Here is a 13915-nt window from a genome sequence, read left to right as displayed (position 1 = left end):
GATTAAACACACTGTATTATTATGATGTAAAATGTTCATAAGAGATAATGTTGGGACTAACCAGACGGGAGATCATTTTTATTGGATAAGCAAATGCAGAAATTCTTGTTTTATATTTAAAAATTAATAAAAAATTATTTTCATGGTGTTTCTCCTTTAACAAGAGTACTTGAATTATATTAACATTTTGTGTCAGCTGTAGGAAATCAGTTTAAGTTGGATTTGTAGAAAACTTGTTGATTAACCACAATAGTACGCATAGTTCATTTTAGTAAGTCAAGGCAGCTGAAAAATGGAAAGTAATGAATCTGAAACTGTGGAGAGGTGATAACATAATTGATAACGTTACTCTGGATGCCACTGAGCTTTTGAGAAGCTCAGAAAAGAATTAGCACTGCATTTCTGATAGCTTTAAACTAGACTAATGCCATGATATAATAGAAACTCTCAGGTTGTAGTTATTAAGGGGTATTTTTAAGAAGAGCAAATATAGTTTCTATTTATAGAAAGCAAAAGGAAATTTTATTGAGGAAAGTGAAATTCATGCTACTTTGTTTATATAGCTTGCCTGCTTTATACTATGTCTTACACCACGGAGTTGCATCTAAGGGGGGTGTTAGGCGGCTGAAACTGTATGAAAGACAAATATTTCTTCAGAGTTGAGACAGGAAGAAAATATCTTTGAAGTGTCCCCTTTTTATTAAAAGGAGCAAGAACTACAGATCTCATAGGTCTAGGGAGCGCTGGCCCATATGGCTTTAGCTAATGTGAAATTTTTCTTCAAGGCCAGAGCACAGAATTAAAGGTACTGAATAGTCACAAGGCACCGAACTCAAGAGGAACAAAATACCAGGGCATCAGCTGAGGGAAGGTGCTGTGGAAGAGGTACTGAGTATAATGTACTTTGTTTAAATTGTGTTTAATTAAGGCACAGTTCTGAGTCTTTTTTTCAGGTAAATAAAAAATATTTGAAGTTTTGGTATACCTGTTATGGGTGACCTCCGTCAATCACTAGTTCAGTTCCCGTGAAAGCTTTTCTTGCAGGGACCTGCTCAGGTTGGGAAACTCCGCAGTTCAGGCCAGCGGCAATTGTCCTGTACAGAGGGCAGACACAGGCATGCACAAAAGGGGCCTGTCACAAACCCACAACCAACAAGCGGTATAAGAAAACCATTACAGAGGTTTCTAAAGCCTACCAGCTAATCTAACTGTGCAGCCACAGTCAAAACAATTAGCAGCCAGAACAAAAACAAAATTGCCAGCTAATTGGAAATGAAGAACAAGAAGTAAAGTTTGTTACTATCTCAGCACCTCACAAGGTAGTCTGATGTGTTGAGTATGTGTTCCTGCAGTCTCATGGTATGCTCATCTTGCTAACTCATTTAGTTTGCAGTAATTATTAACTTTTTAATTGTTTCACTTTTAGTCTGATAGTGAGTTCTGTAGGCTGTCCATCCCGTGAACATTTTGGTGTGTAATGAATGCTTGCCATCAACTGTTGCGGCCTTACAGCATATACCCATCTTGATGAGGAATCAGATGTATGCTTGGTCTGGCCAGATTTTGTTTTTAAACACCAGTGCAAAATCACAAATACACCTGAAACAAGCTGCAATCAATCTTCAGGCCTGCCACTGTACCCAGGAAATGCACGCGCTGGCAGTAAGCTGTAGGGAAACTCCTGTTAATAAACGTGACTTAATTCTGTCCTGGCCACATCCTGGCTTTGTAAGTTGGACTGAAGATCCCCGTTGCAGCTTTTTATGCTATTTAAAGACTTTGGTTGCTGTGCTTAGTGTAGAGAAGTGTGCTTGTCACTCTGCTACTTAGTGATGTTCTGAGATCAGACCAGATATCAGAGCTGATCATCGTAACAACGTAGAGGCAATGTAACTTCTGATTTATTTACTTATAACTGGATACCGTAATGAGCAAGAAACAGCTATTCTGAAGAGGACATTTGCTGTTTCTTTTGGTGATTTGATTGAAACCAGACGGACAAGGTTTAAAGAGGCCCTCAGTAAAGCAGACCCTTCAAGCTAATTATGGCACACGCTAATATAAATGAAAATGATTTCAGTGTCTGTTCTTTCCAGGAATCTCTAGGCTGCCTGAAATAGTGCAGAAATAAGTAAGAGAAATTAATAGAATGACAATTTGCTTGCTTCAGTTAATACTCCATAGAATTTTTGGTTTTTATCGGTGTTTTCAAGGCAGAGAGAAAACATAAGGAAACACCACTGAATATGTAGCATAGAATAGTGTACTTCAGACTTCTTTGACTTGTCAGCTCCAGCAGTCTGAGTAATTGTGTAATATCCTGGGTAAAATTCTAAGTTGGATGCAATGAAGAGATGCTTTTAAGACAGAGTTTGAGTTGTTGTGTTTTGGAGTTGACAGAATGCATTAGCTGTCAATCTAGGGTTGTGTAAATTGCCATGGACATACGAAAGTCAGCAACTTAGAACATCTTTGCACAGAGCTGATGGGAGATTTTGCCTGTAGTCTCTAGTGTTGGTAATACTACCAAATGAGAAAATAGTGGAAGACCCACATTAAGCCTTTTTAGACCCAAAATGTATACAGCAACATCGATTTGTGTACCTTGCAGCCGCCGTGACAACATGCCCTCAGGCACACGTCCAAGCTAGAGCTCCACAGTGTCTGGATAAAAGTCTCTCTCTAATGAAATCAACACATTAGAAGTATAAGGAAAAAAAAAAAGTTGGCACTCTTAAAGAGTGCTTGAAGAAGTTGTCATCTGTATCCTTGACGCTGTCATTAAGATAATGTGCACGTATGGCATTTTATAGACCTTGGCCCTGGGAGGTGCTGATATCAATACCCGCGGACGTGAAGGCACGCCTCGAGTTGCAGGCAGTGCATCCTTGTCACTGCGAGGAGACACGGCGGGGGGCTAGGTGTGAACGCCTTGTTAGACCGGCCACAAACCTGCTCACTGCAAAGACTGGGATAACATTCAAGTGTTCAGAAAAGAAGTAGAAATTCTGTTGGGAAAAATGAACATTTCAGCCCTACCAGGTGTTTTATACCACCACAGATGGGTAGCTCACCCTCGGCCTCGTTCTAGGTAGTTGAAAGCAATGAGACCTTGATTACTGAGCTTAGAGTTAGAGCTGACTTTATTCAAAGTTTTCATCCCTGTGTGCCAAGTTGCCCCTTGGCAACGATGTCTTTAATACAAATGAGTGAACCTTCAAAAGTAGGACTTCAAAATGGAAATGCTAGCACAGCCTTAATTATAGTTCCCTAATTCTGCAAAGGGAGCTTGGAAAATGCATTTGTCTGGTTTAATTAGGCTCAGCTGCATCCTGTATTTAGAAGACGACAACTCTGGTGTACCAGAATGACTGGGCAAAGTGCAGTGCCCAACCATCTTGCGTGCTGCCACAGTAAGAGTGCTGCCCGGGCTTCAAAATTTAAACCACTGTAAAAAGGCAAAGCCTCTCTACCTGCCCCAGCAGCCTTTGAAATCAGCCATCACCTTACAGAAGCACAGCAGATTTAAAGTGGGGGTGTGCGCTGCCTGACAAGTGCAGTTTCAGAGAAGTCTCGTTTATTCTGCATAGGAATTCTGCTTGCCATAGTGTCATGGTCAGCACTTGAGGCCATCCATTCGCTTTTTATCTTTAAAAAAAATAAAAATAAAAAGCCAAGCGTATTGGGAAACATGCTTCTAATTCTTTCTAGGGTTCTACTGAGATCTATTTCTTTATAACTGCTCAGTTTTACAATGCTAGTTCTTTGGTCAAGCCTTTCAATAAACCACTGAGCTTTATTCTCTACTACTGAGTAGAGCCCCAAGTATGCTCACCAGCTCTACTGCTGGTTTGGCATTCTGCAAGGCACAGGATCCCTCAGTGTTTAGTGTCCAGAGGAATCTGTGAGAGGAGAGGAACACCACACATCAGGAAATTAGGCATCAGTATTTTAAAGGCAAGGTACCTTTAATATTTTTTTTCAGGCCCTGATTTGGGAAGGCACCCAGGCACACGCTTGATTTCAGGAGCAGCTTCATTGACTTCTGAGGTTCCATTCGTGATCAAATCTTTTCGTGAATCGGGGTGCTCTGGCCACTCAGCTAGCAGGGATCCTCTGCAGAAAGCTGCAGTGCCAATGTTAGGGGGCATTTTCCAAGGTGAATGCCCTGGTGTTCAGCTCTGTTTCCTTACATCTTAATGAGACAACAGGCAGTAGTGCAGTACAGATAGCAGGTGCAGCGTTGCCAGCCTCCACGTAGCACTCGGAGATGGAGAGTCTGGAGACCAGAGTGACTGTTAAAGCAAGAATATTCACAGAGGAAAAAAAGAAAATTGTGCTTTGTGGTGTTTAATTGATTGGGCTTCTTGGCAGGCTGGATGATAAATCACTCAAGTAGGAGTCATGAGAGCCAATTACTGCCAGATCCTCTTCTGTTCTATGCCTCCAGCAGCACTGCAGTGATACAAGTACAGGCAGAAACTCCTGCAGACCTTCACTAATAGAAGTAAAAAACAGCAAATAGACAACCCAAATTAAAGTAAGATGAAAGAATTGCCCTGAGAACTATTTCCATTTCCTCTAGATGCATATGTGATGAGTGCATCGCATCTAAGAAGCATCGAGTATTGCGTTTGTCCTGCATGGTGGTCTGCTCCTGTGCAGCAGCTGAAGCACAGAGATCACACTGGGCATGCTATATAGGCACCAAATAACCATCTAGTAGCTGCTGTTCTGCATCTCCATGGGATTCCCGACTGTATGTACTTTTACAGCAAACGCTTGCATTGTAGATGTGCACAGGCTTTCTGCAAAAATGAAAACTGCTTTATGTATGTACACATTTCTGCCTCGAACAGCCCCGCTGTTGTACAGAATTTTATACAACCCCACAGCAAATGCTAAATGATTTGCAATTTGAAAAACAAGGTCTAAAAGGGAGATGAAACAACAGGAAAGGGGAAGAAGAGCAATGTTATAAAGGTCAGCAGCTGAATTATTGTTTTGAAGTTGTTTTGTTTTGTTCTGCCTTCCAACATTAGAAGGCCACAGTGTTGTTCTTCTGATAGCTTTGATGGAAGTCACTTGGCATTATCCCATAATGTTTAATCATGTTCATAACTCTTCTATGCTGTAGCTTGTTCTGTTATCAATCAATGGGAGGAAAAAAAAAAGCATGCATGGGAATCAATCGTGGGAGAAAAAAAGTGAAAGATTGAGCCTCTGAAACAGGTCTAAAGGTACAAAGTTAGAGTTTGGATCTGAAAACTCTAAAAATGGGGTAAGAGTTGGGCTGTTCTGCACACAAATAATCTCTGGAAGGTGTAAAATAAGTGAAATTTTCTAACCAGTTTTGTATCTATCTCTGCAAGTGGAGATATATGGAGAAGTGGAGGACAGAAGGCCACCGCTTGCTGTGCAATGTATAAAACATCTATTAAGTGATGAATTTGCCAAAAGGGTTGCTATTGGAAGTCGCTAGGCGTCAATGTGCTGCCCTTAGGATGTGCTCATCCATCTGAAGACTTACTAGCACCGGCTTGCATTTAGCCAGCCAGCTGCACAGTGACTTGACACCCGCTGGGTGACCAGCACGGGTGGAGCTGTGAAGTCAGAACTTTCCCACATGGCTGAATTTACTTCATCGCTCAGTCTGTGGGTCTGGTCCTATATGGGCTTCAGAACTAAATAAATCTAAGCTCATCAGCAAGGAAATGATGAAGCCATTCTTTGTTTTTCAGCATTTAGTATTTTTTTTTTCACTTCAGCAGTTGCATCTGTTCTTGTAGATAATAACGTCTTCCAAAGTGATGTTAGCTATGTTGTCCAAGTACTAAATCTAAATGTTAGGCTTGAATGATGCAAGTGTGTGAACTTGACCAGATATTTTTATTGTGAAAACCAATCATTGCTAAATAACTAACAAATTTTGCAAGGAAGACATAATTATAAAAAATCTTCTCCATCTCCCACACTAATTGAATGAGCAGAATTCTTCTGTACTACTTTGCAGACAGCATCTGTTATTGAATTACTGCATTAACACTGGGTTGCTGTTTTACCTTTGGCCCACTCAGCAGAAGAGCATTCAGCCTTTTGAACTAGAGAATCTCAATTATCTTTAGCCTTTTAATTAGAACTGTGTTCATAGAGGACCCTGAGATTGATGATATTTTATTTGAACTACATTCATTTTCCTTTGGATTGTTGATGAAGGATCTGCCAACAGAAAATGGATAGGACTGAGAAAAAAGCATTCTTTTTAACAAGTATTCATTAATTCTTGCATAGGAAAGATAGGTCCATAAATTCTATCTGTATGGTAGGAATGATCAGCAGATTCTTCCATCCACTTCAAAGAGGTCATCTCTCTGCTGAAAAGATCAAGTAACAGCAGGTAAACTCTTAAACTGTTCAGGCTTTTTCTTTTTTTCCCCCCAATGTGTAACTTCTAGTTGGCTTTTGATATTTTATTAGCTGTTACGGTATCTACTCACACTAGGATTTTTAAAACTGTCGTTGATTGCCAGTAATAAAACTGTGGTATTCATTATTTTTGAGCATTAGATGTCAGGTGACACTGGTTTCTGGGATTCACATTGTAGAAAGATTTTTTTAAGTCAAGTCCTTCAGACTTTGTTCTCACTTTAGGTCATGGTGGTATCTTATGAGACTTGGAAACTGCAGATTGTCAGTACTTTGCTCTGTTTCTTTCTTAAGCTATTGGCATCTGAAATAAAAATACCTCTGAAACCATTGTATTTCCATTCAGCAAGTAGCACTGCTGGTATTAGAGTACCAATTCTAGGTGAGACACAAGTAAGAATCATGCAGTATGCACTTCCTTTGTTTTTAGCAGCTGCATAATTTCAGAGCAAAATAAAATAAATAAATAAATGTTTATTCCCAAATTTTTATAGGTTATTGGCGGTTGCAGAATTAAGTCATTTTAATGTGGATTTTCACTACACCACCCATAACAGCTGCAGTGAATATAGAAGGAAGAAAATAATCCAGGTTTGTTATTAATTACTATTTATATGATAGAAACAAGTACTTATGTTCTCAGAGCATTGGCCTTAACTATCTGATGCAGCTCTCTCTGAAGGGAGCAGAAGCTTTCCATTGACTTTGTGGGCCCATGGGAATAGCTGGAGAAATGAACCACTTGGCTGAGCAAGTTCACAGCTGATCGATAGCTCAGGGGACTGGAAAGCACGTCTGTCGAGTTTCTCACACCATGTAAGACTCACTCTGCTACGTGACACTTCCCTCCCTCGGGATCATCTCTATCACGTGAGCCAATGCCACAGAGGTCAGGGACAAGCCCTGCAGCCAGGTGTGCATCCTTGTCATCTGGCATGGGGCGCCACTTAGCACCGAGTGTCAGTCGTGTACGCGGTCCCTTGACTAAGTCAAAAGCAAAAAGCCCACAGCTATTGTCCATTTTATTTCCAAGGGGCTTCATTCCTCTCCCACTGAAACCATCAGCAACCTTGCCAGCAGTTTGAGCTAGTAAGGCCAATGTCTTAAAAGTAGAGCAAACAAAAGCCAGTGCCTGCATGGCCTGCCTTGCTGACTTGTAATGAGAGTACTCCTGTTGACCTGAATGTGGTTCCACTGAAAACTAACAATGTGATGAACTACAGCTCCGTCATGATGAAGAGCTCTGTTAAATATAAATCTGGACATCTCCTTTGAAGCTTTTGTGTGGAATATGCCGTGTTTTCCTCAGCACAGTGTGTGCCTACAGAGCTTTCCTTTCCCTTGGCTGAGAGCCATTTCAAGTCAAGCAGGCTCAGACTTTGGAGTGGTGGGGATGTTAAGTCAAAAGAGAGGAGAACGTTGACAAAACAATCATGTTTAATCAGGGTTTTCCACAGGGAAAAACATAAATAAAAATGTGGACCAAAAGTTTATACTGAAAAATTGACTGTAAAGTGTATTGAGTTTATGTGGAAAGGTTTTGGTAGTAGGGGAGCTACAGGGGTGGCCTTTGTGAGCAGAGCCCAGCAGCTGCCCCATGTCAGATCAGAGCCAGCTACAGCCAGCTCCAAAAGGGACCTGCTGCTGGCCAGAGCTGAGCCATGAGCAACGCTAGGTGGGCCTCTGGGAGAGCAGATAATGGAAAGGGAAAATATGCTGCACAACAGCAGCTGGGAGAGAGGAGTGAGAAGCAGCCCTGCAGCCCCCAAGGTCAGTGCAGAAGGAGGGCAGGAGGTGCTCCAGGCACGCAGCAGCAGTTCCCCTGCGGCCTGTGGAGAGGCCCCCGGTGGAGCAGGCTGTCCCCCTGCAGCCCATGGGTCCCACATGGAGCAGATCTCCACGCTGCAGCCCGTGGAGGAGCCCCCGGTGGAGCAGGTGGATGTGGCCTGGAGGAGGCTGCGGCCCATGGAGAGCCCCCGCAGGAGCAGGGGGTCTGGGGGGAGCTGCCGCCCGTGGGGGACCTGTGCTGGAGCAGTTTGCTCCTGGGGGATGGACCCCGTGGTACGGAGCGATGTGGGAGCTGTTCTTGAGGAGCGGCAGCCTGTGGGCAGCCCCTGCAAGATCAGATCTGGAAGGACGGCATCCCATGGGAGGGACCTCACGTGGAGCAGGGGCAGAGAGTGACCATGAAGGAGCAGCAGAGATGAAGTGTTGGGGACTGACCACAGGCCCCATTTCCCATTCCCTTGCACCGCTTAGGGGGAGGAGGTGGAAAACAGTGGATGGAGGAAAGTTGGTTTTAGTTTGCTTTTATTTTCTCACCACTCTAATCTATTAGGGAATAAAATATATTAATTTCCCTCTGCTGAGTCTGTTTTGCCCGTGATGATAATTGTTGAGCCATCTCCCTGTCCTTATCCCAACCCTTGAGCCTTTTTCATTGTATTTTCTCATCCTTTTCCTTTGAGGAGGGAGAGTGAGAGAGCAGTTGTGGTAGAGTTCAGCAAGGTAAAGCTAACACACAAAGCTAACTATATTTCCTAGGAACCTAGAAGCAGCCCTGGCTTTCTGTATCCTTTCTGGCCATCTCCAGTAAAGCACTTGCCCTTGCAAGGAAGAGGTATACTCCTTGTTCCTACCTCGTTTTTAGCAGTTACAAGGATGGATGTGGTTTGTGATAGAATTCCTTGTATTATTCTTCAAGTAAGATGTTATTACCTGATCTTACATTTCTGTTGTAGTCTGGAGAAACAAGAATTCAAGCTGAAACAGGGTGGTAGAGGTGGGGAAAAATATGGGTCCTACTGTATGATCTTGGTTCTTTGCAGTATTATAAGATTCATTAATTTCTTTTTCAAACGGAATGTATTTTGTACTGCAAACTTCTACCAAGTTTTCAGTTGCTACAAGAGTATAGCAGGATTTCAGGAGGATTTGAAATTATTCGGCCATTGCTTTCACTAAGTATTAGCCAAACATTTTCAGAGGTGGATCTTTTGATAAAATCATGACATTTTAACTTCTTAGGATGTTTCTCCAGTGTTCATGCAGGCTTCTAGGGTAGGGATTGTCCGCTACTTATCCTTATAATCAGGCAACTGGATATTTTTCTTATATACTTAGGGCTTGTCATGATAAACTTTGTAGGGACTACTAAAAGCCAAGACAGTTTAACTAGAATTGTGCAGATGCATCACTTTGCCCTTTAGTAGTGTGCAGTAAGAGTTATCACCTGAGGGGACACATCACTGTCTCTGTCAGTGAGTAATTTTTCTCAAGTGAAAACAAAAAATCAATTCTGTAATTAATCCAAAAGATTCCCCTGTTTATCTTGGGAGACAAATAAGCAGTGGGCAATGAACATCTCCATCTGGGAGGGCGGGAGTAATTATGGTTTTCACACCAATGAGTACCTCTGCTTTTAATGGAAACAGCTGTCAGATCCCAAGCAGAAAGGGAACGTGTGAAGGACCCTTCTCATGACAGAAACATTGCCAGTTGGAACAAAGCGCAGAAACGCCAAGCTTTTGTACAGGTAACAAAGGCACACACTGCTTTTCAGAAACGAGAGGTTTGTTTTCCTCCCACGGCGCTGTGCGGTGCGTCGGCTGCCACCACCCCCAGAGCCGATTGCGTTTCAGTCACCTCATAATGGCACACTTATTGTTTCTTCCACCTGTTGCACCCTGTCACTAAACTCTTTGCAGTCACACAGCGTCTGATCAACTACTAGTGATGCTTTCGTTTTCTCTTAAATGCTAAATAATGATCTGGTCAGTGGCTGTGGAGCCCCGGTGGCATCCCTCAGCCGAAGACGTACGGTGTTAAGTGAATGCAAAGCACCCCCAGTTATAAACAGATGTTAGGTCACTGCTCATCTCGCTCATTAAGGCAATTAGTGACCTGTAGAAGATGATCAATCAGGGATTTTATTCATCTCGACATTGGTGTCTGGTTGCCTGCACTGAAGGATGCTGTTTATAGTCCGGTGTCTAATCTCTCCCTTTCCTGCTCATTATTATTATCAACCAAAGTGCCTTTTTGCTTCTGTTACCAAAACAGAATCCCCCCCGCCACCGTTTTAGCAGCTAACATCCACAATGGGGGCAACTGATCCAGCACAGGAGTTAAATATAACCGTGCCTAGTGTAAGGAGAAGATTTAATGGGAAATGGTTGGCATTCTTTCTTCCTAAAGGCACGGCGAGAGAGCGAGAGCGGTCGAGAGCCGTACACACACACACAGACACACAGACACACACGCATCCCGCAGCGAGCGAGGAAAGAGGAAGCGAGCAGGCAAGACAGACAGAGAGGCAGAGTAGAGAGCGAGCAAGCCCCAAAGCAGAGCTGCGCCTCCAGGCTGCAGTTGCCCAGGGCGCAGGCAGCATGTTTGCCCTCAGCCTTGTTGCCTGGGGATTTTACCTTCAGCTTGTCTTCTGCTTTGCTTTCTCTCAGACTTCGTACGTTGACAATGCCTTCTCAGTTTCCTCAGGTAAATCGCTTTAAGTCTTGTTACTTTGCCTTGTCTGGACCTCTCCTCTGCACGCCGGTTCTTGCACTTTCCCAGTGACTGGGAGCACAGGAGGAAGAAATACTTCGCTTTGCAGATCTGGGTGAAGGAATTTTGCATTGCAGAGCTGCTCTGCCACAGGCTGGGACATTTTCGTTGCTTCGTGGCTTTTGCTTTTTGCTTTATTATTTCTCTTTTTTAAACCCCTCCCTTCCCATCCCTGTGAGAAATAATAGACAAGAGCCTCAGCTATACTAAAATGCTGTTGGTTTTTTTTTGTTCATTTGTTTTTGTTTTTTCCATTGGCTTGGTGTTGTGCTAATTCATGCCACTGGAGGATCTGGCCCAATTAGTATATTACTTGCATGTCTGCATGTTTCTTTCTATTTTGGATGAGCTTAGGTAGATTACAGCAAGGGAAAGAAAATGAATCTCAATGTATATCTGCTTCTATAAATAAAGCCCTGACCTCAATGAGTGCTGCTGGAGCCCGACTGGATGTTAGCAGAATAAACATCATCTGGCTCTGGCTATGACACTAACAAATACTCAGATGACTTACATAGCAAACAAGAGTCCACTGCATGGAAAATCCCTGCTAGGCAAAGGCAAAACAAATTAGTTGTCAGCTGAGCCAGGGCACTGGAAATCCCACTTAATAGATTTTAGTTTGGTCAGCAAGAATCTCCTTTACCCATGTTCTGTGCAAAGGAAGGGGAAAGTTGACAAGAACTCTGACTCCATCTTCTCTTGGAGGAATTTTCACCATTTTATGGCAAATTACTTCTAACCAAAAGATGCTTCCAACTAAAATCCTGGATTCCTTCAGTGTCAAATTTTGGATGGTTCAGATGAGATTTGTAGGTTGAGGTCAGCTCTACCTTCAGGTCCTCCCTGTGTTTCTGACATCAAGACAGTGTCCTAAAGGGTGCACATTTTAAGACTACATCAGATCAGCCTTAGGCAAGGAATTAAAGTCTTTTCTCTCTCTCTCACGTCTCTTGTGTGACCACAGAGCCAGATGGTTCACATTTGAGGCATTTAAGAGAGAACAGCAATCAGAAGGGTAGCCTGTGCAAGACGATGGATTCCTGGACTCAATAACAGTCAGTATGAATGATTTCACCTTTGGTTTGTTTTTTTTTTAATCTTTTGAAATGTGCAGAGCTAACACACTGTATGTCACCTGCGGTGGTTTGAACAGTCCATTCATTTAAGAATATTCTTAATCAAATAATAAGATTCTGAGGTCCAAAGAGTAGTGCAGATACCCTTTGTGGAAAAACCCTATAACATTTAATAAAGCAGCCATTAGAGTTCTGCAGTCATTTCAGATAGCTTTTAAGATAACATCTAAAGAAGCCTAATGGTTGAAGAAATACATCCTTTGGAAAACAATTTAATCCATTCTTTTGAACCTCTGGGAACTAATACATGTTTTTCTGCTAAGTTCTTTGGGATGCTAAAAAGCATTTCCATTTGTTATCATTTCTGTTCAGTTGGGTGTCCTTTTTCCATGGGGTTGATATTAGTTATTGCTGAGGTACAGAAACATCAAAACTTATTTTCTCTGATATGTTCCTAATTGCCTTGCAATAGTACATAAGTTATTAAACCTCAGAAATTGTTTTGAAGATGTTTACACTGCCTTGAAACTAGTAGATTCCTGCCAGACCAACCCTAAGTTCACTTTTCCGTGGCTTACGTGGCCAGGCCTAAGCAGTGATTTTCTCCTGTGGAGCACACTTGTGTGTCTAGAGAAGACATTTAAATTGCTATCATCTTTAAAAAATAATGGTTCAGGAAATAACCCCTTCCTCCTCCATGGAAGATTTTTCTGCCCAAATGTCGTGTCGTACAACTGCAGTCTATGCCTTCAGCCCTTGATGCTGGCTGTGGCCAGGCTCTGCTCTTTGCAGCAGACCAGCTCCCACGGCACAGCCCCCAGGTCTGCCAGGGGCAGAGGCTGCAGCTGGCCCCCTCCCCGTCCTCCCGTGTCCCCATCTGTTTTGTCTGCGGGCTTAAGGCTCTATCACGAACGTGTTGCAAATTTCTACTTGCTAATACGTGTCAGAATAACATCTAGTATATAATTCAATTGTCGTGCCACAGGGCTGGATAATGAGCCGTATTTTGGTGAACTGTTACATACCTGAGTGCCAATTATTGCTTGCTAATCGGGGCAAGGAATTCTCTATTTGGTATGAAAAATCATGCAATGAAAAAGAAAACTCCTTTAGTGCTTTGATTGCATCAGCAGTTGATGAAACACCTCCTAAGAAAAAAGCAAAGTTCTCTGTTTTCCAGTAGAAATCTCACAGTGTGTGCAGAAGGTGAATTAATTCCACTTAAATTCTGTTATTTTAATGGTTTCTCAAATCTTCTGTGACTCAGCTGAGTTAATTCTTTGTATCTGGCACCAGGATGTAATTTCACATTTAAAGAATGAATTTTGGCATTGTACTTGCAAACTCTGAAAGTAATCACATTTAACACTCAGTGACCACTTGTCTTTCCTACAATTGGAGGAACACATATAGCTATTTTTCAGATATGCCTGAAAACCTCTGCACTAAACGTACTTTTATTTCTATTCTCAGACATCTTTCTATAGCAATAGGTCACAGATAAAAATGTTCACAGGTCACAAGGCCGTAACTATAAAATAGAGATAAACAACTCATGGGGGGGGAAAGTTTGTAGGATAATTGGGGGAAGAATAATAATCCGGATTTTCTGTTTTGCTGCCAACTCCACATTATAGTCCCATCAGCCTCAAGCAACAGCGCATCATTTTTCCTGGAAGTATTCTGAATGTCATGTCAGTGTTTCTTCTAGTGCTGAAGCATCATTTCTGGAGGAAATGCTTTGGGATTAGCATTACAACATGCTCAAGCACATGGCTGCATCTCCACGTGGAAGCAGAGCCCCCCAGGGGTGGGTAACTCAACTCTCCTTGAGGCAGGGGGGTTCCTTC

The 13915-nt window shown here is 42.5% G+C and overlaps 1 protein-coding gene across 1 annotated transcript in view; it reads left to right on the top strand.

The window, feature by feature from the left end:
* Positions 1–8382: 8382 nt before the first annotated feature.
* COLQ (collagen like tail subunit of asymmetric acetylcholinesterase) overlaps positions 8383–13915 on the top strand; it is a 43342-nt gene continuing 37809 nt past the window's right edge. Inside the window, exon 1 of the mRNA XM_013171936.3 lies at positions 8383–10920. Within this exon, the coding sequence (XP_013027390.2) occupies positions 10527–10920 (394 nt within the window). The 5' untranslated portion in view covers positions 8383–10526. The remainder of the gene's footprint in view (positions 10921–13915) is intronic.

Source organism: Anser cygnoides, chromosome 2, assembly GCF_040182565.1.
Source record: "Anser cygnoides isolate HZ-2024a breed goose chromosome 2, Taihu_goose_T2T_genome, whole genome shotgun sequence".
Lineage (NCBI taxonomy): Eukaryota > Metazoa > Chordata > Aves > Anseriformes > Anatidae > Anser > Anser cygnoides.
This window is presented reverse-complemented; position numbering and strand designations above follow the sequence as displayed.